This window comes from Rhinopithecus roxellana, chromosome 13 (genome assembly GCF_007565055.1).
Source record: "Rhinopithecus roxellana isolate Shanxi Qingling chromosome 13, ASM756505v1, whole genome shotgun sequence".
In the NCBI taxonomy this organism is placed as follows: Eukaryota; Metazoa; Chordata; class Mammalia; order Primates; family Cercopithecidae; genus Rhinopithecus; species Rhinopithecus roxellana.
Genome location: NC_044561.1, coordinates 5142776 through 5168276, shown reverse-complemented (window position 1 = coordinate 5168276; position 25501 = coordinate 5142776). Strand labels below are relative to the sequence as shown.

The 25501-nt window shown below is 57.8% G+C and overlaps 1 protein-coding gene across 2 annotated transcripts in view; it reads left to right on the top strand.

Moving 5' to 3' along the window:
- SCUBE1 (signal peptide, CUB domain and EGF like domain containing 1) overlaps positions 1-21021 on the top strand; it is a 145986-nt gene extending 124965 nt beyond the window's left edge. For both annotated transcript variants that reach the window (XM_030915691.1, XM_030915690.1), the window contains 10 exons: positions 1377-1493; positions 2084-2221; positions 4476-4679; positions 8989-9150; positions 10960-11127; positions 12448-12609; positions 13282-13479; positions 15596-15748; positions 16204-16283; positions 20086-21021. In XM_030915691.1, the coding sequence (XP_030771551.1) occupies positions 1377-1493; positions 2084-2221; positions 4476-4679; positions 8989-9150; positions 10960-11127; positions 12448-12609; positions 13282-13479; positions 15596-15748; positions 16204-16283; positions 20086-20238 (1535 nt within the window). In that variant the 3' untranslated portion in view covers positions 20239-21021. The remainder of the gene's footprint in view (positions 1-1376; positions 1494-2083; positions 2222-4475; positions 4680-8988; positions 9151-10959; positions 11128-12447; positions 12610-13281; positions 13480-15595; positions 15749-16203; positions 16284-20085) is intronic.
- Positions 21022-25501: the final 4480 nt, after the last annotated feature.

The window sequence follows — 25501 nt, the reverse complement described above, 5'->3', positions numbered from 1 at the left end:
TCTGGGTGGAGTAAGCCACATCTGCTGTGGCTATTAGATTCTCCCGAGTCAGAGCTGGCCTGGCCGTGCAGAGCGTGCCAAGAAGCGCCGAAGTGCAGCACGGTCCCAGCCATTCAGGAGCAACCCGCCGGGCTTGGTCAGCATGGCACAGCCAGCCTTAGCGCCTGCCAGCTAAGGAGCTGGGGGTTGTGTCTTCAGCAACTTTTCTTACTCAGGATGCTGAATTTGATAGATAGGTGCATTTCTGTATGGTTCTTTATTTTTATTATTATTTTTATTTTTTATTTATTTATTTATTTTTATTTTATTTTTTTTGAGATGGAGTCTCGCTCTGTCGCCCAGGCTGGAGTGCAGTGGCCGGATCTCAGCTCACTGCAAGCTCCGCCTCCCGGGTTTATGCCATTCTCCTGCCTCAGCCTCCCAAGTAGCTGGGACTACAAGCGCCCGCCACCTCGCCCAGCTAGTTTTTTGTATTTTTTTAGTAGAGACGGGGTTTCACCGTGTTAGCCAGGATGGTCTCGATCTCCTGACCTCGTGATCCACCCGTCTCAGCCTCCCAAAGTGCTGGGATTACAGGCTTGAGCCACCGCGCCCAGCCTATTATTTTTTTTAACGGAGTCTCACTCTGTCACCCAGGCTGGAGTGCAGTGATGTGATCTCAGCTCACTGCAACCTCTGCCTCCCAGGTTCAAGCAATTCTCCTGCCTCAGCCTCCCGAATAACTGGGATTACAGGTGCCCATCACCACACCTGGCTAATTTTTGTATTTTTAGTAGAGACAGGGTTTCACCATGTTGGTCAGGCTAGTCTCAAACCCCTGACCTCAAGTGATCTGCCTGCCTCGGCCTCCCAGAGTGCTAGGATTACAGGCGTGAGCCACTGCACCTGGCCCATTTGTGTATATTGAATGCATATGTGATTTTATTCTAAGCACCTGTGGTGGTAGGATTCTTTAGTCCAAGGGCTATGATTTGCTCTTGCAAGGAACCAGCAGTCCTGGGAATCTACAGTATCTCAAAGCACCTTCCCTTCCTTGCTGTCCTCTCTCTTCTGTTCTACGCTCTTTCCTAAAACACAGTCATGGCTTGGTGATGGGGAGGAGGTAGGAAGATCCCTTTCCTCCTTCAAAGAAGACCTCTGGTGGGTGGCCCCTGGGCTTGCGCTTGACCCCACCATCCGTGTGTTCACCTGTTTTAGGCCTTGCAGGGAGAGAAAGGGGGCAGGAGAGGGTCCCCCACGCCAGGAGAGCTAGCAGGGCACAGGGACTCAGACCAAGCCCCAGCCCCAGATGGATTTGTCCGTGGCAGCCCCTGTCCCCCACCACCTCCTTGCCTGCAGGAGAGGCCACCACCTGGGGGAATTTTGGCTTTCCCCAGATGCCCCTGCCACCCCCATCAAACAGAAGGCCCGCTTCAAGATCCGAGATGCCAAGTGCCATCTCCGGCCCCACAGCCAGGCGCGAGCAAAGGAGACCGCCAGGCAGCCGCTGCTGGGTGAGTGGGCCACCCTGCTGCCAACCCACACCGAGGGGGCTGTGGGAGAGTCCTCATGCCTGGGAGCTGGGGCCCCAGGGTCCAGCGAGTCTGGTTTCCGAGGGTGGAGGCCTCTCTCACCTGGCAGCTGTTTATTGAATGAGAGTTTCCAAGGACCTTCCAGGCTGGGGGAACAGCAGAGGCAAACTTGGTACGAGGGGCCCCAGAGGAAGGCACCAGCTCTGTCCCCGTGAAGATTCCTCCTCAAACCTAACAGAGCTTTCAGCACGCAGCAGGCTCTGCCCAGAGCCCAGTCTGCACTGGCCAAACCCTCAGCAGGCCCAGAGCTGGGGTCGCAGCCTCATTCATGAGTATATAGGAGGTGCCTCCACCTGCAGCAGTGTGATGGACCGGGCGTGAGACCTGGCTCAGCCACCAGCCCCTCCTGAGACCCGAAGCCAGCCCTGGCCTTCTCTAGCCTGAGTTTTTGCATCTGCACCACGGACTGCTAGGCACGGGGGTCCTTGCCGATGGTACTCTGTGCAGGGCTTGGTAGGACCTTGCTGCCTGCCCCATGCCGCCTTTGCCACAGTGGTCCATTCCTTGTCCAGACCACTGCCATGTGACTTTCGTGACCCTCAAGTGTGACTCCTCCAAGAAGAAGCGCCGTGGCCGCAAGTCCCCATCCAAGGAGGTGTCCCACATCACAGCAGAGTTTGAGATCGAGACAAAGATGGAAGAGGCCTCAGGTAGGTGAGGGGTTCTTTTGGGGGCTTCTGCAGGCCTGAAGGAGGACAACAGGCTGGGGGCGCTGCCAGGGGCCTGCCAGGCGTGAAGCTGGGCTCCCACCAGAGCACAGCTGTGGCTGGAGACAGAGGCAGGCCTACAAGCAAAGGGAGCTGGCAGGGGTCAATGCCTGCAGCCAGGATAGAAGAGGCAGCCCAGGGCAATGAGACAAGGTGACCGCAAAAGTCACGTGACCCTTATCTGCCCCTCCACACTCCTGCTGGGGCCCGGGAGGACAAATAGATATAGCCCCCCTAGAATGGTTGAGCCAAGGACTGTCTTTCCTGGTTCCAGAAGGGGGTTCTAATGCTGGCTCAGGTGTCACAGCAGCACTTTGCTCTTGGCTATACATGAGTGTCAACTTGTGAGTCATTGATGTTGAAGAGCTGGGATCTGTCAGCAGATAAGTGTGGTGTGGGCCTGGCTGTGGGCTTGGACACTGTGAAAAGAAAAGTCTCCACCCAGGTAACACTCTCAGCCAGAGAGGGAGACGCATGTGCAAACCACCCATTACCAGGTGAGACTCTCGGTGGGGGGACGGGGCGGGGGCACAAGAACAAACAATGCATACAGCTGAGGTCTCTCCCCACGGGAGGGCTTAGGAAATGTCTTAGTCTGGCTGGGCACGGTGGTTCACACCTGTAATCCCAGCACTCTGGGAGGCCAAGGTGGGTGGATCACTTGAGGTCAGGAGTTCAAGACCAGCCTGGCCAACATGGTGAAACCTTGTCTCTACTAAAAATACAAAAATTAGCCAGGTGTGGTGGTGGGCACCTGTAATCTCAGCTACTCAGGGGACTGAGACAGGAGAATCGCTTGAACCCGGGAAGCAGAGGTTGCAGTGAGCTGAGATCGAACCACTTCACTCCAGGCTGGCCTGGGTAACAGAGTGAGACTCCATCTCAAAAAAAAAAAAAAAAAGGGAAATGTCTTAGTCTATTTGCGTTGCTAAAAGGAACACCTGAGGCTGGATAATTTATCAGGAAAAGAGTTTATTGGCTCTGGGCTTTGCAGGCTAAAGAGTTTATTGGCTCTGGGCTCTGCCGGCTGGCTGAGAACATGGTAGCAGTGTCTGGCTGGTGAGGCCTTGGGCTGCTTCTGATCAAGGAGGAAGGTGAAGAGCAGCCGGCATCCCATGGCAAGAGGAAAGGAGCAAGAGAGAAGGGAGGGGGTGCCTACATCTTTTCAACAGTCACATCCCGTGGGGACTAGTAGAGGCAGCAAGAACTCACTACCACAGGACAGCACCAGGCCATTCATGAGGGACCTAGCCCGTGACCCTGACACTGCCCACCAGGCCCCACACCCAGCATTAGGGATCAGATTTCAACATGAGATTTGGAAGAGACAAATATCCAAACCACATCAGGAAGCCTTCCCAGAAGAGGCACCATTTGAATGAGAGCTTGGAATCAAGCTCACTGGGTGGAAGAGGTGGCAAGGAATGGCATTCAGGCAGAGGGAATAGAATGAGATCACTTGGACATGGGAAGGGGAACATCACACACCAGGGCCTATTGTGGGGAGGGGGAGGGGGGAGGGATTGCATTGGGAGTTATACCTGATGTAAATGATGAGTTGATGGGTGCTGACGAGTTGATGGGTGCAGCACACCAACATGGCACATGTATACATATGTAGCAAACTGCACGTTGTGCACATGTACCCTAGAACTTAAAGTATAAAAAAAAAAAAAAAAAAGAATAGGCAAAGACACAGAGGTCAGAGAGAGAAGCAGGTGTCCAGGAAGCAGTGAGTAGGGCCAGGTGGTTCGACATTGGAATCCACAAGGAGTGTCAGAGTGGAGGGGATGAGGCTGGCAAGGCCAGACGGGGCTGGACCTTAAATGGCCTTGGATTCAAGGCCAGAGAGCTGGACACTATCCTGGGGACAGTGGCAGTCCTCGAGGTCTTTGAGTGACAGAAAGGAGTTCTTGCCCCATGAGTCGCACCCTGGGGGGTGATGTGTTGCAGTGGCAGCTGCCTGGATTGCACTCAGGTCTGCCGCGTGGCCTTGGACAGGCGCTGCCTCCCAGCTCCGCAGCCTCCTCATCTGTCACATGGGCACGACAGTGGCCCCTTGCCCCAGGACTGTTGTGAGAATGTGCTGAGGTGGTCCGAGCCTAGTGCAGGGCCTGGCGCGGGGGAGCCCTCAGCTAAAAAGGCAGCGGCTAGCAGGGTTGCCAGCGATTCATGTTCTGTCTCCCTGCCCCTGCAGACACTTGCGAAGCAGACTGCTTGCGGAAGCGAGCGGAACAGAGCCTGCAGGCTGCCATCAAGACCCTGCGCAAGTCCATTGGCCGGCAGCAGTTCTATGTCCAGGTCTCAGGCGCTGAGTACGAGGTAGCCCAGAGGCCAGCCAAGGTCCTGGAGGGGCAGGGGGCATGTGGCGCCGGCCAGGTGCTACAGGACAGCAAATGCGGTGAGTCCTTACCCATGGCCACTCAAGTGCTCACCCTGTCCTTCCTTGCACATGAGCCGGGGTAAACAGTGATGGGCATGCAGGGGAGACAGACACCTGGGGAGGGGACAGAGAGATGCAGAGGCCTGCTGGGGAGAAGCACTGCAGCCCTCATGGACATTGCTGTCATTGGAAGAGCACTCGTCTGTGCTGGGCCTCGGGCACGTGATCACAGTCCTGAGGAGGGACAAGGAGTGAACAGGATAGCAAGGCCACGGTCGAGGGGCGCAAGGGGGCACAGGAACCAGAACAGGCCCTCTCCAGTCTGGGATGTGGTTCCAGGAAGCTTCCTGGAGGAGGAGAAGTCACGTGAGCTGAGACCTCAGGGCTCCAGGAGTTGGGGAGGCTGAGTCAGGGTTGGGGGACAGAACAGCGATGTCGTGAGGCCTAGGGCCACCCAGGAGGGCAGCGTCGTGCTGCAGGGAAGCAGGTGAGGCTGGTCCCCAGCGGGCTGGTGTGGGCTGGAGGGGAGAGCCTGGAGGCAGAACAGACAAAACCAGCACACCAGACAGTCCTAGTTCTAGTGGAGCTCGCATGCCTGTGGGGAAGATAGACGGTGAGCCAGTGAACACGCCCACAAGTATAGTGAGGCCAGAGGTGATGGAGCCTGGCAGGCCACAGACACCACTCTGAGTTCGACGGGGAGCTATATGAATGCTTAGAGCAAGGACGCAGCTGGTGCGCACTGTTACAGGAAGGCTGAGTAGAGGGGGCGGAGCAAGGACGGGGAGGAGCATGAGACGGAGGGGGCTCCTAGGGAGAGACAGACTTCAAGGACGACTCCAAGGGTTTGGCCAATTGGGCAGAGGTGGTATTGCTCCCTGATCCGGGCCAAATCCCCAAGGACTTGGACAAAGAGTGGGCTGGGGGGAGGGAAATTGAGGAAGAGTGGGCTGGGGGGAAGGGGCGCACAGGCTGGACGTGTTTAGTTTGAGATGCTCACAGGTCATCCACATGCAGATGCTGGATGGCCGGTTGGAGCCACAAGTCCGAAGGCTCAAACAGTAGGGTTGGCCAGGGGTATAAACTGGGAAGCCGGTGGAGAAGAGGTGACTCCTGGTGGGGGGGGTCGGGGGAAAGCTGTTGGAGAAAAGGTGACACCTGGTGGGGTGGGTGGGGGAAGCTGTTGGTAAAGAGGTGACACCTGGCGGGGGTGGAGGATGCTGTTGAAGAAGAGGTGACACCTGGCAGGGGTGGGGAAAGCTGTTGTTAAAGAGGTGACACCTGGTGGTGGGGGGAAAGCTGTTGGTAAAGTAACACCTGGCGGGGGTGGGGGAAGCTGTTGGTAAAGAGGTGACACCTGGCGGGGGTGGGAGACGCTATTGGAGAGGAGGTGACACCTGGCAGGGGCGGGGAAGCTGCTGGAGAAGTGGGGAAGCTTTTGGAGAAAAGGTGACACCTGACGGGAGAAGGGCCAGATTGGGGAAGCTGGGACTCTGGCTCAGACAGTGGAGGGAGACAGCCGTACTGACAAGGGGGGACAAAGAGGACTTGGTGATGTCATTCTTCTACTTTCTTTGTTTGTTTGTTTTTGTTTTTGAGATGGAGTCTCACTTTGTAGCCAAGCTGGAGTGCAATGGTGTAATCTCAGCTCATTGCAACCTCTGCCTCCCAGGTTCAAGCTATTCTCCTGCCTCAGCCTCCCAAGTAGCTGGGACTACAGGCACATGCCACCATGTCTGGCTAATTTTTGTATTTTTAGTAGAGATGGGGTTTCACTGTGTTGGCCAGGCTGATCTCAAACTCCTGACCTCATGATCTGCCCACCTCGGTCTCCCAAAGTGCTGGGATTATGGGCGTGAGCCACCATGCCCAGCCTCTTCTACTTTCAATAACTTATTTTGGGCCCGGCATGGTGGCTCACGCCTGTAATTCCAGCACTTTGGGAGACCAAGACAGGTGGATCACCTGAGGTCAGGAGTTTGAGACCAGCATGCCCAACATGGTGAAATCCCATCTCTACTAAAGATACAAAAATTAGCTGGGCATGGTGGCGGGTACCTGCAATCCTAGCTACCAGGGAGGCTGAGGCAGGAGAATCGCTTGAACCCAGGAGGCGGAGGTTGCAGTGAGCTGAGATCATGCCACTGCACTCCAGTCTGGGTGACAGAGCGAGACTCCATCTCAAAATAAAAATAAATAATTTCAAAATAAGTTATTTATTTCAAACTTTCAGAAACATTGTCAAACAGACCAAAAAACTTCCATTCATCCAAATTTCCCACCTGTGCACATTTGACCGCATCTGCCCCCTCTGTCTCCCACACGTGTGTGCATGTGTGTAAGTGTGCATGCGTGTGTGAGTGTGTAGTCTTTACCATCCAACCCACATGCCCACTCCATTCAGCTTCAGCAATCCTTCCAACAACGTCCCTTTTGTCTTTCTGGTCCCAGCTCCCATCCAGAAAGACATGTCACCCTCCACTGTGTCTTCAGGCTCCTTCGTCTGGAGCCGCTTCTCTCCTTTCCCTGCCTCTCCTGTCCTTGTCCCGACCTCATCTCCTCTGGGCTGACGCTCAGAGCTCCCTCTGGTTTTTCCTGGGGACCTGACTCAGGGCCCAGGGTCCGGCAGGAACCTCAGCTTCGAGGCCTGATCCTGGGTGCCCCATCAGCAGGCACAGGATACCCGCAGCCCACCACAGGATACCCCCAGCCCACCACACAGGATACCCCCAGCCCACCACACAGGATACCCCCCAGCCCACCACACAGGATACCCCCAGCCCACCACACAGGATACCCCCAGCCCACCACAGGATACCCCCCAGCCCACCACACAGGATACCCGCAGCCCACCACACAGGATATCCCCAGCCCACCACACAGGATACCCCCAGCCCACCACACAGGATATCCCCAGCCCACCACAGGATACCCCCAGCCCACCACACAGGATACCCCCAGCCCACCACACAGGATACCCCCAGCCCACCACAGGATACCCCCAGCCCACCACACAGGATACCCCCAGCCCACCACACAGGATACCCCCAGCCCACCAGTGGCTTCACTTTCACTCGCCATTTTCCCTCTGTGATGAGTGTTTACTGGGGACATTCTGAGTTTAGACCAATATTCTCCTCTTCATCAAACTTCTGCACAGCTCCCACCACGTCAGCCACCTCTACCATTCGTTCCACATGCACTAGTCATGTTCTCCTGCAGGAAAGCAGGTGGCCGTGGCCGTTTACCTCTGAGCCTGTATCCCTGTAGACTCAGATCCCCTTACTCATTGCGTTGTGATCCATTCCTGATGTTACTTAGTTTGGCGCTCACTCTGTCCCCAGGGTAGCCAGGGGTGCCTCACCAGGCTGGCTCTTGGGTCTTTCTGACCTGCCACACACACGCTGCAAGCCTCCCCTTAGTTCAGATCCAGTCGACACTCTCCATCCCCTGGCATCAGCCAAATCCCCAAGGACCCCTGGTTCCTTTGAGAGGAGGATGATGAGTAGAAACCACAATCTGGGATATTCATTGCTCCTGGAGCACCACTGCCTCTAGGCCCTCTCATCGGACAGAACTGGAAAGCATAGGTGTGTATACAGGTGCGCACATAGGCATGGGAATCTATGGGTGGGGGGTTCTAAAACCATGAGTTCATGCCAGTGCCTCCCGCTCCACACCTCAGAGTCCTTTCTAACCCTCACTCCCGTTTCCGCATTTGTAAGCATCTTCTCCAGCGCTGAGAAACTCAGCTCCCTTTCTCCTTAATTTACTGATTTACTCAGTTTCCTTTCTATCAGTTAACATATTTGTTCAGTGTAGCCAACCATACTGCACTGTCTTCAGCCCATCATCTCCTCACTGCGCCCCTCCCACCTCCCCCGCCAGGCCCTCCGCACTGCCCCTAACTCCTCCGCTCAGGAAGGACAGGGGAGCTTTGGGGTGAAATGACTGTAACATGTCCAAGTGGCGACATCCAGGAGGCAGTTTGCTAAAGCTGGAGGGCAGGGTGTGGAGCAGAGAGAGGACAGAGGTATGGGGGAAGTGGGGACCACAGGCTTTTATAAGCAGGTGGAGATGGAGGGGTCCACAGAGGACTCTGAGGTGCAGCAGCCAGAGGGGCCAGGCTTCATGGCCCTCACAGATGGCTGCCCCTTGGGTCCTGCCCCAGGCTCTTCTGGGATAGGTCTGGGGCCCCTCTGTGTCCTTGGGGCCCCAGGGAACAAAGGACTGTGTGTATCAGGAGAGCCTGGGCTTGAGCACACAGGAGACAGCCCCTGGCCTCCCCACCTCTGCCTCCAGCAGCCTCTCCACTTTGCCTCTGCAGTTGCCTGTGGGCCTGGCACCCACTTCGGCGGTGAGCTCAGCCAGTGTGTGCCATGTATGCCAGGGACATACCAGGACACAGAAGGCCAGCTCAGTTGCACACCGTGCCCCAGCAGTGACGGGGTTGGTCTGGCTGGTGCCCGCAACGTGTCGGAATGTGGAGGCAAGTGTGGGCCTACCCTAGAAGGAGAGGTGGGGGTGGGGGTGGGCAGGGCTCCTCCTGTCGAAGGCCCAGGTGCCTGGTGTGGCCGGAGAGCGCGGTATTTTCTAAAGTTCTTTGTCCTCTCCAAAGCCCTTCGCAATGTCTGTGCAGTCACCACTTACAAAGTGCACGGCAGATCCCACAGCGTCCGCCGTCTCGGAGCGCACTACAGTCCTGAGCACCGCACCGCACTGCAGTGTGTTTCAGGACTGCATCGTGCACTTTGGAAAGGCCTTCACAGTGTGCAAACACTTTAGCATCTACAGATCCACTTACGGTTTCTAAGGGAGGTACATAAGTGCCTTAGGATGAACCAGACAGCTTACCTTTTACGGAACATTCCATTGCGACTGGAACACTTTGCAGAGTGTGTCTTATGCTCGAGCAAGAACTTTGCTCTACACAGAGAACTTGATGACAGTGCCCACAGATGGTTTAGAAAGCCCTTTTTTTTTTTTTTTTTTTCGAGACGGAGTCTCGCTCTGTCGCCCAGGCTGGAGTGCAGTGGCCGGATCTCAGCTCACTGCAAGCTCCGCCTCCCGGGTTTACGCCATTCTCCTGCCTCAGCCTCCCGAGTAGCTGGGACTACAGGCGCCGCCACCTTGCCCGGCTAGTTTTTTGTATTTTTTAGTAGAGACGGGGTTTCACCGTGTTAGCCAGGATGGTCTCGATCTCCTGACCTCGTGATCCGCCCGTCTCGGCCTCCCAAAGTGCTGGGATTACAGGCTTGAGCCACCGCGCCCGGCCGAGAAAGCCCTTTTTCAATTTACCAAATACAATTCGGTTTGCAAAGAGCTTTTGCGTTTACCTCCCTCTCCCGACTTCATTCCATCTGTGAAGCCAGCTCAGGCTCCCCATGAGCCTTTCTTCCCAGGCCACTGTGAGTTTCACCCAAGAGAATCCGCGGGAAGGTTCTCAGCACCCTGAGAAGCACAGTGCCTGTGAGGGTGGGGGAGTGGGGTCCCAGGATACGGGAGACCTCCAGCTTTCTCCCGGTCACAGAAGGGCTCAGTAGCCCAGCCCTGAGTCCGTGCAGGCTGCCAGCTGTTCTGTGGCCCACTGCCCGCTCCAGGAGTGTGGTCACCCCTGGGGGAGTGGCCACTGGAAGGAGATTCCATGTTTGGGTAGAAGCTGAGAATCCCAGGGTCTGGGCTGAGAGGACGCTAAACCTGCCCCTCACTCAGTGCCAGAATATGCTCTGCATCCTGAGTCTGCTGGAATGCTAGAACATTCTTTATGTGGAACTGAAATTGGCTTTGCTGTGGTCCCCTCCCTTTGTCCCAGGGGTGCCCTTGAGTACCTCAGAAACCCTCCCCAGACCCACCTCCCTCTGCTCTGGCCTGGCCCTGCTAGTAGACCAGGCAGCATCACCCTGAAGCTGAGCAGGTGCCCCTTCTGTGAAGACCCCGGTGCTGCCTGCCCCCCAGGGAGAGCCCCTCTGAAACACGTGACCTCCCGCTCCAACCGTGGGTCCCCTTCCCAGCTCAGCAGCAAGATCTTGCTCTTCAACCCCCAGGCCTTCTTGCTGGTGGGAGAAGGAAAGCCAGCTTGACCAAGGCCGCACATGAACCGCTGGCAACATCCGGACCAGGGCCCAGCCTCCTGCATTCAGGCTCCTGCGTTCTCCCCACCCCATCCCCACCCCAGGCCTCGGGTGCCTGGTACCTTTTCCAAGGCCAGGCAAGGGCCAAGAGCAGGGCCTGAGACCACCCACAGCCTCGGCCCTGCGGCGCCCTCCTGCCCACCTGAGCCGTGACCTCTGACTTCTAGGCCAGTGTTCTCCAGGCTTCTTCTCGGCTGATGGCTTCAAGCCCTGCCAGGCCTGCCTCGTGGGCACGTACCAGCCTGAGCCCGGGCGCACCAGCTGCTTCCCCTGCGGAGGGGGTTTGCTCACCAAACACGAAGGCACCACCTCCTTCCAGGACTGCGAGGCTAAAGGTGAGCATGTCCCCGCACCACGCCCGCCCACCCCAAGAGGCAGGGCTGCGCTGCTCAGGGAGGCTTCCCCGAGCCCCTCTCATCTCCACATGGCAAACCTCCCAGCTCAGAAGAGGAGCCTGGAGCTGTCAGGTGTGGGCGACCCACTGTGCCCTGCATTAGGACAGGGACATCTTACAGCTGAGAGCTTTCTGAGCTCCAGGGGGAGCAGCAGCTCCTCAGAGCACTGGGGAGGGCTCTGGGGACAGGAGGGCTTGAGCAGCATCTAGAAGGGAGGTTGGGAGGGTGAGGAGGGGGCAGGAGTGTGGGAGCAGAAGTGGGATCAAGGTATTACCTCAACTGCTGTCTGTTCAGGGCACCTGGTCCCACCCAGGTCTGCATCCCGTCTTCCCTCACTCACCAACTCCCCCAAGTCCTCCCCATTCTCAGCTGCTGACCCTGCTTCCCCACCGCGCTCCCTCTCAGCGTCTGTCCATCTGTCCAGGCAGCCTGGCCCTCAGCCCCCTGGAGCCAGCCACATCACCAGAAACTCCCCTGCACATACAAACTGCTCTGAATTTGCCCATTTAAAAAAAGAATTGAAGCCAGGTGAGGTGGCTCACGCCTATAATCCCAGCACTTTGGGAGGCCAAAGCAGGTGGATCACCTGAGGTCAGAAGTTTGAGGCCAGCCTGACCAACATGGCAAAACCCCATCTCTACTAAAAAAAAATGCCAAAAAATGAGCCGAGCGTGGTGATGTGCACCTATAATCCCAGCTACTCGGGAGACTGGGAGGGGAGGATCGATGGAACCCCGGAGGCGGAGCTTACAGTGAGCCAAGATAGCGCTACTGCACTCCAGCCTGGGTGACAGAGCGAGGCTCCATCTCAAAAAAAAAAAAAAAAAAAAAAAAGAATTGCCCACCTCTAGCCCCCCACCCCGCCACCCCTCAGACTCTGGCCACCTGTCTCTCCTGCCCCAGCAACCTTGCAGAAAGAGGGTTTGGCCTCGCTGGCTCCACTTCCCCTCCTCCCTGTCTCCCCTGAAGGCCTCTGGTCACATCATCGCCCCCACTCTCCCTGAAAATTGCTCCCATCAAGGTGGCCTGTGTGGTCCCTGTTTTGCTGGAGCAAACATCACCTCAACCTGCCATGTGACCCCCATGCCAAGGGCTCTTCCCGGCCGTGGCAGAGCGAGGGTGGTGGGAGGTCATGGTGCGGTGGGCAAGAGCCTTGAACTCTGTGCCAAGACAGACCTCGAGGGCATGGGAGGTCCTGGGGACAGCTCCCTTTCCCTGCACCCCTCCACACCCACCACACTGCCTTGTGTCCCCCGGTAGTGCACTGCTCCCCCGGCCACCACTACAACACCACCACCCACCGCTGCATCCGCTGCCCCATCGGCACCTACCAGCCTGAGTTTGGCCAGAACCACTGCATCACCTGTCCAGGCAACACCAGCACAGACTTCGATGGCTCTACCAACGTCACACACTGCAAAAGTGGGTGCTGCTGCTCCGTGGCGGGAAGCTGGGAACGCGGGAGGGGCTGGGCAGGTTGTGGAGTCAGGAGGAGACCTGATCTCACACAAGGACACTGGACTTCTCCCCTTCCGTCACATCTGCTCTTGGGTGCCCTGCAGCCGTCTGGAGGCCTACGGCACCAAAGGGGCAGCCCTGGCTTGGCCCACTCTACAGAGCCCACAATGGTGCCCATCGTTCATCAGTTCCCACTGCTCACCCGACACAGCCTGAGCCTCTGCCCTGGGCCAGGTCCTGCTCTAGTTTCTGGGTCTGCTGGGGGAGCTGACAGACTACAGGGGCACTGACGGGGCTGCTAGACAGCACAGGGCTCCAGGCCCTCTCAGTGCCCCTGACAAGGCCCAGCCACAGAGAAATAGGGTGGGCCTGCAGGCATGGCAGCCCAGTAAGAAGCAGCCCCCAGGTTGGGCCCCAGGTAACCACAGGTGTGAACAGGGGACCTGCCTTCCTGCTCTGGGGGTAGCCCAGGCAGGGTCCCCAAGGAGGATGGGCTCAGGGTCTGAGGGCTGGTGTGGGAGGGGACAAGAGCACCTTCCAGCTCTGTGCTAGGCCTCCCGGGTGGTTAGAGGCCTGACCAGCCAGGGCCCCCACCCAGCAGAGCCTGATGAGGCCCTTGGGCCACTGTGCCCACAGACCAGCATTGCGGCGGCGAGCTTGGCGACTACACCGGGTACATCGAGTCCCCCAACTACCCTGGCGACTACCCAGCCAATGCTGAATGTGTCTGGCTCATCGCACCTCCCCCAAAGCGCAGGATCCTCATCGTGGTCCCGGAGATCTTCCTGCCCATCGAGGATGAGTGCGGCGATGTTCTAGTCATGAGGAAGAGTGGTACGTGGCAGGTGGAGGGGACCAGAGGCAGCCTCAGCCCCGTTTGCACCCCCGTGTCGCTGCGGTTCCACCAGGCAGGATCGCTGCCTTCACAGGGCAGAGAGGAGGGCCCTGGAGCTCAGGGGACCAGCCCCTCAGAGTCCACCTGGGAGGCAGGGTTGAAACCCACTTGGGTCTAAGAGCTGGCTTTACAGAGTTCTATGGAAAGATCCGGGCCAGGCGCGGTGGCTCAAGCCTGTAATCCCAGCACTTTGGGAGGCCGAGACGGGCGGATCACGAGGTCAGGAGATCGAGACCATCCTGGCTAATACGGTGAAACCCCGTCTCTACTAAAAAATACAAAAAACTAGCCGGGCGACGAGGCGGGCGCCTGTAGTCCCAGCTACTCGGGAGGCTGAGACAGGAGAATGGCGTGAACCCGGGAGGCGGAGCTTGCAGTGAGCTGAGATCCGGCCACTGCATTCCAGCCTGGGCGGCAGAGCAAGACTCCGTCTCAAAAAAAAAAAAAAAAAAAAAAAAAAAAAAAAGGAAAGATCCGGAGAGCTCAGGGTATCCCGAGAGTGGATGCTGGGACAGGGTCAGGCCTGGTCTCAACTCCGGCCACAAGCCCGGCCCTCATCCCAGTGGCAAGACCAGCCGCAGGGCCTCTTCCCACCGCTTTCTGCCACACAGCTCAGGGCAAGACCTCAGGCTCCAGCTCCACAGGTCTCCTCCTGCCTGCTGAGGTTTGGGGGACTACATAGCGGTCCCATGCACCACACAAGATACCAGCTCAGAGCCCTCCCTGCCCCTCTGGGAGCCCTGGACTCCCGGCTCATCCTCCCCCGTCAGGGCTCCTCTTGAGACTTCAGGGAGTGAAGGATGGAATGGCATGAGAGAGGACTGGACTCAGCAGCGGGTGTGGCCGCATGTGTGCCCAGCTGGCCACAGCAGCAGGAATGCCTGGGAGGCCCCTGAGCCCCCCCAACACCAGCCAAACCCCTGCAGCGTCCCTGGCCAGGGGACCTCGCTGCTGTCAGGCTTTGGGCACCCACGGGAGCGAGCTCCAAGTCTGAGTGTTAGGGAAGGAAGAGCAGGAACCCAGACACCCACACACACTGGCCAGAAAAGCTCTCTGGGTACACGGCGACCACAGAGACCGGCCAGAGGAGGGGCTGGGGAGGGGCCTGAGGGCTGAGCTGCGTTATCCTGGGCAGGAGTTACTCAGCATAGCTAATGAGTAGACAAATGTCAGCAAGGCTGACGCAGCTGACCAGCCAAAAGCCACAGTGTGCAGATGGGCAAGGGACCGGCCCGGGACCACCTTCCCCGCCCATTCCCCTCACCCGCTCCCCTGCCCCCAGCACCAGTCCTTCTGTCTCCCACCACAAGGCTGAGCTCAAGTGAAGCCCAGCCTCTCCCCCATGAGGGGCTCCTCAGGAAGGCTCCCAGGGAGCTGTGAGGCCTTGCCGAGGAGCCGTTAAGTGGGGAGAGGCAGGGCTGGGGCGCTCCCACTGTCACCGCGTCTGAGAAAAGGATAGTTTACAGAGTTTGGGAAGGTTCACCTGCCAGTCACAGGCTGTGCCCACACTGCCGCACTCGGCTCCTGATTTCCTCCTCGGGAGATCAGCGCTCAGTGGGCCTTGCTGGTGCATTTGCTCTTGGGGAGAAGGGACTTCCCAAGTCTGTGCCTCTGGTCCCAGCAGTCAGTGCCGGTTCATCTCCCATGCCCTCCCCCAGCTTCCACTCCTGCCCTGGCCTTGCACCAAGTGCAGGCCTGAGCCCTGTCATGGAGGAGCAGTTAGCTGGAGGGAGACAGAGACCCACCAATGGAGGGGCTGTGATAAGGGGTTCACCAGAGCAGAGCAGGATCTTGGGAGGGGAGGGAGGGCGCAGTCAGGGAGGCTTCCTGGAAGAGGGGACACAGAGATGGGTCTAAGAAGGACACGTAGGAACCAGGGTTGAGGGTAGGGAAGGGCCTCGGAGGCAGAGGGAACAAGCACAAAGACGAAGCCGTTGTTTGGGGTACCAGGCGTTCGGTCCAGGTGCTGGGTGGCGGACTGGATGGGAGGCAAGTGGCCTAGGGCAGGAGGAGCTGCCTACCTGGGGCAACTCAGCAATGGTGCTTCACCTGCAGCCTCGCCCACATCCATCACCACCTATGAGACCTGCCAGACCTACGAGAGGCCCATTGCCTTCACCTCCCGCTCCCGGAAGCTCTGGATCCAGTTCAAATCCAATGAAGGCAATAGCGGCAAAGGCTTCCAAGTGCCCTATGTCACCTATGATGGTAAGACACCCAACTGTCTTCATGGCCCACTGTGCGCAGCTCAGGCAGGGCCCTGGAGACAGAGATGAGTCACACGTCCCCACCCTCAGGGAGCTGCGACCTGGCAGGGACAGACCCGGAAGCAGAACGAACCCTGTCAGAGGCCAGAGTCAGGCCGAGGGTGGTACCAGGTGGTACAGGCAAGGCAGCAGTGAGTGGCATCTGCAGGCTTCAGCCGAGATGCTGCCCAAGCAGGGTTTTGAGGGCTAAATAGGGGGTTCTTAGCGAAACCCCGAGGAGGACAATCCAGGTGGAGGGAGCCCCAGGTTCAAAGCCACAGAGGCAGAGCTGCGGCCAGCCATAGCCCGGAGCCCGTGGCTGGAGCAGGGGAGGGAGGGCACAGGCTGGAGGTGAAGGGGGAGCATGTGGGTCTCAAGCCCCTCGCCTTCCTCTCCCCTTGCTGACCCACGGCCCAGAGGACTACCAGCAACTCATAGAGGACATCGTGCGCGATGGGCGCCTGTACGCCTCGGAGAACCACCAGGAAATTTTGAAAGTGAGTGAGTTTATTGGAAGGGAATCCACGTAACCCTGGGATGGGGCCTGTGATGAGCCAGGACCGCCCCTGCCCCAGCCCTGGCCCCTGGAGGAACAAGGGAGGAGGGGTGGTGGTGGAGAGAAGCAGGAGGTGTGGGGGTCCCAGAGCCCTAATGGTGGGGACTGGGTCCTACATGTCTGTCCCTCCAGACCAGGAGGCCTGAGGGAAGCTGTTTGGTGGGGACGTGGGGACCAGGACCTGGTGATGTGGCCTCGGGCACGTTCCTCAGCGGCTCTCAGCCTCACGCTCCTCATCTGTAGAATGAGGGTATTCTGGGGGGCGTCTCAGAATCAGTGGAATCTACCCAGTGCCCCTGTCACTTGGAGACCCCCTGCCACTGGGACTGGGTTCCCTCCTCTTCCTGCTTCCGGCCTGGAGAGGCAGGGCCACCTGGTGTGTCACATGGTGGGTACTGGTCGGAGGCCCGGGGACCCAGGACTCACCCAGCTCAGCCCTGGGCAGCGGCACCATCAGCCCGGAGCCCAGGGGTGTGGAGGACGAAGGCAGAGCTGAAGCGCTCCCGCTGTTGCCTCGTCTGAGGAAAGGATGCTTTGCAGAGTTCGGGAAGATTCACTTGAGTCTCCCCATAGTCTGCCAGTCGCGTGCTGCCGCCCTCGGCTCCTGATTTCCTCCTCAAGCTGTTTGGGCAGAAACCAGGGACGCGTCCTGGGTTCTCTCCCCGCATCCCTGTCCCCCCAGCTCTGCCCTGGAAGCATTGCTCCCAAACTGAAAGTGTCCTGACGCTGCTTTGGGGACATAAACCCCAGCCAGGGGGCCGCCCTCCTCCACAGCAGCTCCCAGCTCCTCACACTCACCAGGGCCCCTCGGCCCATCCTTCCTTCCCCGACCTCTTTCCCCAGCAAACGTCCCCCCAGCCTTCCGCCCTCAGCTGGGACATCCTGTCGTCCTCTGGGCAGCCTGCCCGGACCCCCTGACCTGGGTACACCCTCCGCAGCCCTTGGGCCGCACGCACCCCTCCTTCCTGGCAGCCACCAGCACTCACTTTAGCTTTGTTCTGTGAATATTTAGTCCCGGCCCCCCTTGCGGGGGAGGAGCTGCCGGGGTTCATGGTCAACGCTGCCTCCAGCGCCAGCATCGCCCCAGCACAGAGGAGGGCAGGAGTGTCTGTCTCCAGGGTGTGGGTTCAGGGCACGCATGTGTGTGGGGAGTGTGCTGTGTGGTGTGTTCGGGGAGGCATGTGTGGTGAGTTTGGAGGTGTTCAGTGTGTGTGGTGACTGGTGTGTGTGTAGGGGTGTGTGGTGGGTTTGAGTGTGGGGTGTGTGAGTGGGTGTGCAGTGTGTATGTAGGTGTGTGTGTGCTGGGTGTGTGGGGGTGTGTGTTGAGTGGGTGTGGTGGGGAGGGTGTAGTGAGTGGGGCTGTGGTGGGTGTGGTGTGTATGGGGGTGTGTGTGGTGAGTGGGTGTATGGTGTGTATACAGGGGTGTGTGGTGAGGGGGTGTGTGGTGTGTATGGGGGTGTGTGTGGTGAATGGAGGTGAGGGTGTGTTTGGTGAGTGGGAGTGTATGGTGTGTGGTGTGTGTGTGGTGAATAGAGGTGTGTGTGGGGGTGGTGAGGGGGGTGTGGTGGGTGTAGTGTGTGTAGGGGTGTGTGGTGAGGGGGTGTATGGTGTGTATATAGGGGTGTGTGTGGTGAGGGGGGTGGTGGGTGGGTGGTGTGTATGGGAGTGTGTGTGGTGAATGGAGGTGGGGCTGTGTTTGGTGAGTGGGAGTGTGTGGTGTGTGTGTGGTGAATAGAGGTGTGTGGGGGTGGTGAGGGGGGGTGTGGTGGGTATGGTGTGTGTAGGGGTGTATGGTGAGGGGGTGTATGGTGTGTATATAGGGGTGTGTGTGGTGAATGGAGGTGAGGGTGTGTTTGGTGAGTGGGAGTGTGTGGTGTATGTGTGTGATGAATAGAGGTGTGTGTGGGAGTGGTGAGGGGGGTGTGGTGGGTGTGGTATGTGTAGGGGTGTGTGGTGAGGGGGTGTGTGGTGTGTATATAGGGGTGTGTGTGGTGAATGGAGGTGGGGGTGTGTTTGGTGAGTGGGAGCGTGTGGCGTGTGGTGTGTGTGTGGTGAATAGAGGTGTGGGGGGTGTGGTGTGTGTAGGGGTGAGTGTGTGGGGAGTGGGTGTATGGTGTGTATATAGGGGTGTGTGTGGTGAGGGGGTGTGGTGGGTGTGTGGTCTGTGTAGGGGTGTGTGGGGAGTGGGTGTATGGTGTGTATATAGGGGTGTGTGTGGTAAGGGGGTGTGGTGGGTGTGTGGTCTGTGTAGGGTGAGTGTGTGGGGAGTGGGTGTATGGTGTGTATATAGGGGTGTGTGTAGTAAGGGGGTGTGGTGGGTGTGTACACAGAGATGAGTGTGTGCCAGGACAGGTCCACCCCAGACACAGCAGATGCAGCCAGAGTCAATAGGACGAGGAGCCCTCACGCCCCAACAGGTGGTGGTCACCATTTGCTGAGCACCTTCCCTGGGCCAGGCTCTGGGGACTCTGTCAGGAACCAGACCTACGCCAGGTCTCACCTCTGCTCCATAGTTTCTGCCCAGGGTGGCAGCCAGTGCCCCACTAGAAAGACGACAGCCTGGGGCTCAGAGAGGGCAGGGACTGCATGTGCCCTCCAGAGACTGCTCCGGAGGACAGCCCCCGTTTGCTGCCTAGATCCCCACAGCAAATCTGTACTGAGCACTGCTGAGGACGGGCTCTCTGCTCACGCCAGTGCAGACCATTTTCCTCACAGCCCCAGGAAGAGGCATCATGAGCTGTCTGTGCAGGGAAGAATGAAATTCAGAGCAGCAAAGCTATGTCCCTGAGGTCCAGGGGGCCAGCTAGCAGGCCTGAAGTGATGATTTGGGATCTGCCGGCTGCAAAGCCTGTGCTCTTGGCTGAGTGTTCTCTATTTGCAAATGTTGGTTGTGTTGTGTTGTTTTGCAGCGGAGCCCTTTGTTAATAAAATCTTTTTTGTTGTTTGTTTTGAGACAGTCTAGCTCTGTCATCCAGCATGGAGTGCAGTGGCGCACTCTCGGCTCACTTCAACCTCTGCCTCCTGGTTTTAAGCAGTTCTCATGCCTCAGCCTCCCGAGTAGCTGGGATTACAGGCATGCATCACCACGCCCAGCTAATTTTGTATTTTTAGTAGAGATGGGGTTTCGCCATGTTGATCAGGCTGGTCTCGTACTCCTGACCTCAGATGATCTGCCTGCCTCAGCCTCCCAAAGTGCTAGGATTACAGGTGTGAGCTACCACACCTGGCCTTTAGTAAAATCTTATTGGAATCCCAAGAGTTAATGCCAAGGATCTATTTAAAAACCAGATACGGGCCAGGCGCGGTGGCTCACGCCTGTGATCCCAGCACTTTGGGAGGCCGAGGTGGGTGCATCACCTGAAGTCAGGAGTCTGAGACCAACCTGGCCAACATGGTGAAACCGTGTCTCTACTGAAAAGACAAAAATTAGCCAGGTGTGGTGGCACGTGCCCGTAATCCCAGCTACTCGGGCAGCTGAGGCAGAAGAATCACTTGAGCTCGGGAAGCAGAGGTACAGTAACCCAAGATGGCGCCACTGCACCCCAGCCTGGGTGACAGAGCAAGACTCTGTCTCAAAATAAATAAATAAATAAAAACCAGTTATACTATTAAAACCAAAAGGTCTGTGGGGTCCTGAAACCCACCAGCCAGCCCAACTCTCTCCCCTCCCCCAGCCTGGCACCACCCCACAGACCCTACAGGCCCCAAGCCTCCCCCACCTCCCACCCACCCTATCTTACAGGACAAGAAGCTGATCAAGGCCCTCTTCGACGTGCTGGCCCATCCCCAGAACTACTTCAAGTACACAGCCCAGGAGTCCAAGGAGATGTTCCCACGGTCCTTCATCAAACTGCTGCGCTCCAAAGTATCTCGGTTCCTGCGGCCCTACAAATAACTGGGGGCAGTGGCCCTGCCTGGGGGTGGCCTGGTCCACGGAGGGCGCACCTGCCCTCCACAGTGGGAGCTGCATGGGCCTCCTCGTCGCCTTGGGAACCCCACGGCACTGCCCTTCAGGGAAGCCGACCAGCCCATGGAGACCGAGCCCAGGCACCCTTCGGACCCGCTGCCTCTGTGGGAGCACCCTGCTTCAGGAAGCCTCCCTCCCTCCCTCCACCTCCCTTCCCCAGGACACCAAGAGCGCCCTCTCCTGAGCCCTGGCGGACCGACTGCAGGTAGCAGGATTGCAGGACCCTCCGCCTGGCCTGGCGTTTCAGGAGAGAGAGGGAAGTGGGGCCTATGTTCTGGGAGGCGTGGTCACTCGAGACAGGAGGCCAGGGGAGAGAGGAGGGGACAAAGGTGCTGTCTCGGGGAGGTCGATGAGCCTGTGCTACCATCCGCAGGCCCCACACTCTGCCAACTCCTCCAGCCACAGGCAAGGCCACAGCTCCGGGCTGTTACACTCTAAGGGTTCTGTGATGGGATGGAACAGAGCTGCTGGGGAGGAGACTGGAGGTTTCTGCGTTCCTTCAACAGAACATTTAATGAAGTACTCTATATATATATATATATAAAAATATAAATATAAATATATATATATACACTTCTATTTGTGGGTACTTTAGGAAAATGCCCTTTGGTCACTGTAAATATGAATCGTGACCCCATCCCTTCCCGCATGAGCCCAGTGAGTCCCAGCAGCTATCAGCCTCCCTGAACGATTAAACAGCTCCTCCCAGCATTTGCCCTTGTTTCTGTGAGGCCGGCAGCCCTTGGGGCTGGGGAGAGCACAGCTTGCCTTGGACTTGCTTCCGAACATGAATTCTTCGAGAACTAGCTCAGATGCTCTGCTGGAGTGTTGATCTCAGCCCAGTCCCCTTGCCAGCAACATCACTGCCCTTGGACAAGACCCAGTGGAAGATACTTCCCCTTGGACCTGTTCCTAGGAGGTGGAGGGGCCCCGCAATAAACTGCAGAAGGGGCCTTGGCTCTGACCCTGTGGCAGTGACCTTGGGGTCCGTACTATGCCCAGGTGTCAGCAGGAAACAAGGCCTTGCTCACAGGAGCACAGGCTGACTCAGAGCGGCCAGTGAGGAAAGGGGAGAGAGAGGAGCTGGCTATCAGAGGCCTGGCTCCCAGCGCAGCCTCCTCTTGCTACACCATGCCGCCCCCACTTAGAGGGAAACCTCTTTCCTTTCCTGTAAAGAAAGGAAAGCTCCACATGGCTGGGGAGGCCTCAGGAAACTTACAATCGTGGCGGAGCGTGAAGGGGAAGCAAGCACCTTCTTCACAAGGTGGCAGGAGAGAGAAGCAAGCAGGGAAATGCCGAGGGAAAGAGAGTCTGGGCGATGACCGAGTGCATGTGTCCCACCCAGCCGGGAGGCCAGCGCTGTGAATGCCGCCAGCAGAACTCCGCGCCGAGGTCCAGGAGGCCTTGCCTGCTCTTCATCTGCCTGTGCGCTGCGGGACTTGCGTGGGAAATGGTCTGTATGTTTCAGGTTAACAAATACTGAAAATCCCAAGGGACCTGGGAGAATCTTAAAATGAACTCCATTCTTCAGCTTGAAGTTGCCTCTAGGGTTCCTCCTGGTCACCCCTGGGCCCAGCCTGGCTGGCGAGACATGAACACGGTTTAAGAGGCTGTGGCACACTGAGGACTGCACAGATGGAGGTAGGCAAGTGAGGTCCCTGGAGGTTCAGGGCTTGGTGATGAGGTAGGCCGGTCATCACATATTCTACAGCCCAAAAGAGGGCTTGGAGCTCAGGAATTACGCTGTCACGTGTGCCCACAGCAGCGGGGTCCCCGGCCTGGCTCCTGCTGCCATCAGCTGCCTTCTCTGCTGAAGTCCAACTCAAGTTGGAGAGAGAGTGGAGCCTCTGCATTTGGTGGGTAGGTCAGTGTCAACTAACAAGCCCTGCCCCTCCTCCGGCCACAGTCCACGCAGGCCAGCCCTGGTTTCCGGAAAGAGGCCTCCCTCCCTCCCTTTGTGGAGCCATCAGTCATCCCCAAGATGAGAGACAAGCGTCCTCCTGAGTGGCCTGCAGCAACAGCTCCTGAGGGAGGTGCCGGGAGGGGTGTTGCCTCTTCATGAGTGTTCTCCAGAGAAACGGAACCCAGAGGATACAGACATAGACGTGTGAGGGGCTGCATTATGGGAATTAGCTCACGGATTCTGGAAGCCAAGAAGTCCCACGACCTGCTGTCTGCGAGTGGGAGACCAGAAGAAGTGACACTGTCACTCAGTCTGAGTCCAAAGCCTGAGAAGCCGGGGGCCACCCTGTGAGTCCCAGCATCCAAAGCCCCAAGAATGAGGAAGACGGATGTCCCAGTTCCAAAAGGGAGGGTTCTCCCTTCTTCCCTCTTCTGTTCTACTGAGGCCCTCAACAGATTGGATGGAGTGGATGTCTTCACTCAGTCTGCCGGTTCCCATCCTAACCTTTTCTGGAAACACCCTCACATGTTTTCCCAGCTAGTTGGGTATCCCTCCACCCAACCAAGACGACCATGCAATCAACCATCACACTTAAGGGTTTGTGGTTTTTTTTTTTTTTTGAGATGGAGTCTCGCTCTATCGCCCAGGCTGGAGTGCAGTGGCTGGATCTCAGCTCACTGCAAGCTCTGCCTCCCGGGTTCACACCATTCTCCTGCCTTAGCCTCCCGAGTAGCTGGGACTACAGGCGCCCACCACCACGCCCAGCTAATTTGTTTGTATTTTTAGTAGATACGGGGTTTCACCATGTTAGCCAGGATGGTCTCAATCTCCTGACCTCGTGATCCGCCCTCCTTGGCCTCCCAAAGTGTTGGGATTACAGGTGTGAGCACCGCGCCTGGTCAGGGTTTTTTTTCTTTTTTCTTTTTTTTTTTTTTTAATCCTTTCCAAAAACAGAAAGAATTCTTAACCTCTCTGAGCTCTTTCTGCAGTTCCTTTGGGTGGTTTTGAAAGTTGCCACCCACATACCCACAGATCCACTGCCCGCCTCCCCTCCCCTCATGGTCCAGGACTCACCACCGTGGTCAGACCATGCCCAGCGTGCCCAGGGCAAAGTTGGATGGGCAGGTGCAGACGCAACCCAGCCTTCATCTTGCTTTCCCTCGCAAGCCCTTCTATAGCTCCCAGCCCACGGGAGGGGCTGTGAGGAGCGCAAGGTCGCCGGCAGCCCCCCTGGGCCTCCCACACCATCTGGGTGACTTGAAGTCCAGGGTTGGGCTCTGTCTTCAGTCTCCACATCAGTCTCACACTGGGGAACTTGGGGGTCCCCCTGTTAAGCTAGAGCTGACCCTGGGCCTCAGGGCAGGATGGTCCCAAGGAGAACTCCGTGGACAGCAAAGCGCATTTCTTCCAGGGTGTGTTGTTGAAGCCAATGGCAGCTTGACTGATGTGAGGTGGCTATTCCACCTGGTTCAAGATGGAGGTGTAGAGAAAAGAGAAGTGGGGAACAAGGACTGGGCCAGGTAGGATGGATCCACGTAACAAGGCCCAAGAAAAGATGGAAGCTGAGGGCGGAGAGTGCAGGAGGCCCCCATGCTGTCTGAGGGGGAGGCCAGCATAGCCCCTCCTCGACTGTCATCTGAGCAGCTGATGAGGTCCCCAGCGCCACACACTGCTCCAGGGAGAGGAGCCAAGAAGCAAGCAGGCTGCTGGGAGTCCCCGCCCTGCTATCTGGCTGGGACGGAGGCAGATGCCCGGTCTCCAGGCTCCCCTGAGCTTGGGTCAGCTCCTAGTGGAGCACTGCACCCCAGGGAACCGAAGGACCTGTGTGAAGACAGGCATGGAAAACCAGACTGTCTCCCGTACAGCTTCCCAGGAGTTGGGGGGGACCCAGGTGTGGGGGGACGTTTCTGCCTCACATTCCTGGCATTCCCCCCAAGTTTGTTTCTACTTTCCAGAAACAAACCACGGGAAGGGAAGGAACCTGCGGCAGGGTTTCGAAGCGAGCCAGGCCCTCCGTGAGTGAGGGCTCGTGTAGCCGCTGAGGGCAGCCTGCAGCCAGGCAGCTTCATCTGCTGCCCAGAATTAGGCTGTGCCTTTTCCCATTCCTTCCCCGTGCCAGAGCCTCTCCCCATCCTTCCCCGCGCTAGAGCCTCGCAGCCACAGCCACGCCAGCCTCCCTTCTCCCGCTCTGGGCTCTGCACCGGCCTCTCAAGCAGCAGAATCAGCCTACGCTCCCCAGCCTCAGTGCTTCTGCCCCACACAAGTCGCGCTGGCCAGGCAGTGACCAGTTTCCCAAACGCTGGCTCCCAAGGGGACAGTGTGGCCCACTCCTGCCCTGCCTCCATGGTGGCCCAGGCTGCAGGGCCCATGGTGGAGGCCTCGGGCAGCTTTCTCTCCGGCTACCCATTGGCTTGGGACACACAGATAAAATAGAGCTGAAACATGGGCCGAAACATCCCAGACAAGGATGGCACAAGAGGCCACATTTGAAAGCCCTGGGAGAGAAGTCATTTCCCCCGCTTCCAGTGAGCATGGTTTTCTGTCTGAATGGCCTCCCCTTTCATGCATGCTCATTCTCAAGAGACGCAGCGTCCGCAGGCAGCCTCTCGGTGAAGCCTCTCCCCTGGGCTTGTCCACGGCAGGAGGCTCCTGGCCTAAGCCAGACCGATGCTTAATTTACATTTTTGGAGTTGAATATTATTCCGGCACCTCCACCACCCCCAGCAGAAAAAAATAAGATACTGAAATAAGTTGAGTCACTTAGCAAACATTTACTGAGCACCTCCTGTGTGCCAGGCTCCTAGAAAGACAGGGGGTTGGTGCCCTGCACAGACAACAAACTGCCCCAGACAGCAGACAGACAGACAGACAAAGTGCCCCGGACAGCAGACAGACAGACAAACTGCCCCAGACAGCAGACAAACAGACACACTGCCACAGACAGCAGACAAGCTGCCCCAGACAGCAGACAGACAGACACACACACTCCCCTGGACAGCAGACAGACAGACACACTGCCGCAGACAGCAGACAAGCTGCCCCGGACAGCCTGCTCACCTTGCCTGCCACAGTGCATGCCCCGCAGGGAGAAGCCTTCCTTCTCACGCAGGGGGTCCAGCCATTTTCACCTCCCCTGGTCCATGCTCAGGAAGTCTGGTTGCCCTGGCAAACTGCAGCTGACATTGAGGTCCCTTTTCACCAAAGATGCACAAGTTGTCTGTGCTGAGCCGATATCATTCAGGCTAAGCGCAGAGGATGCAATGAGGGGTGAGGGAGGATGTGGAGAGA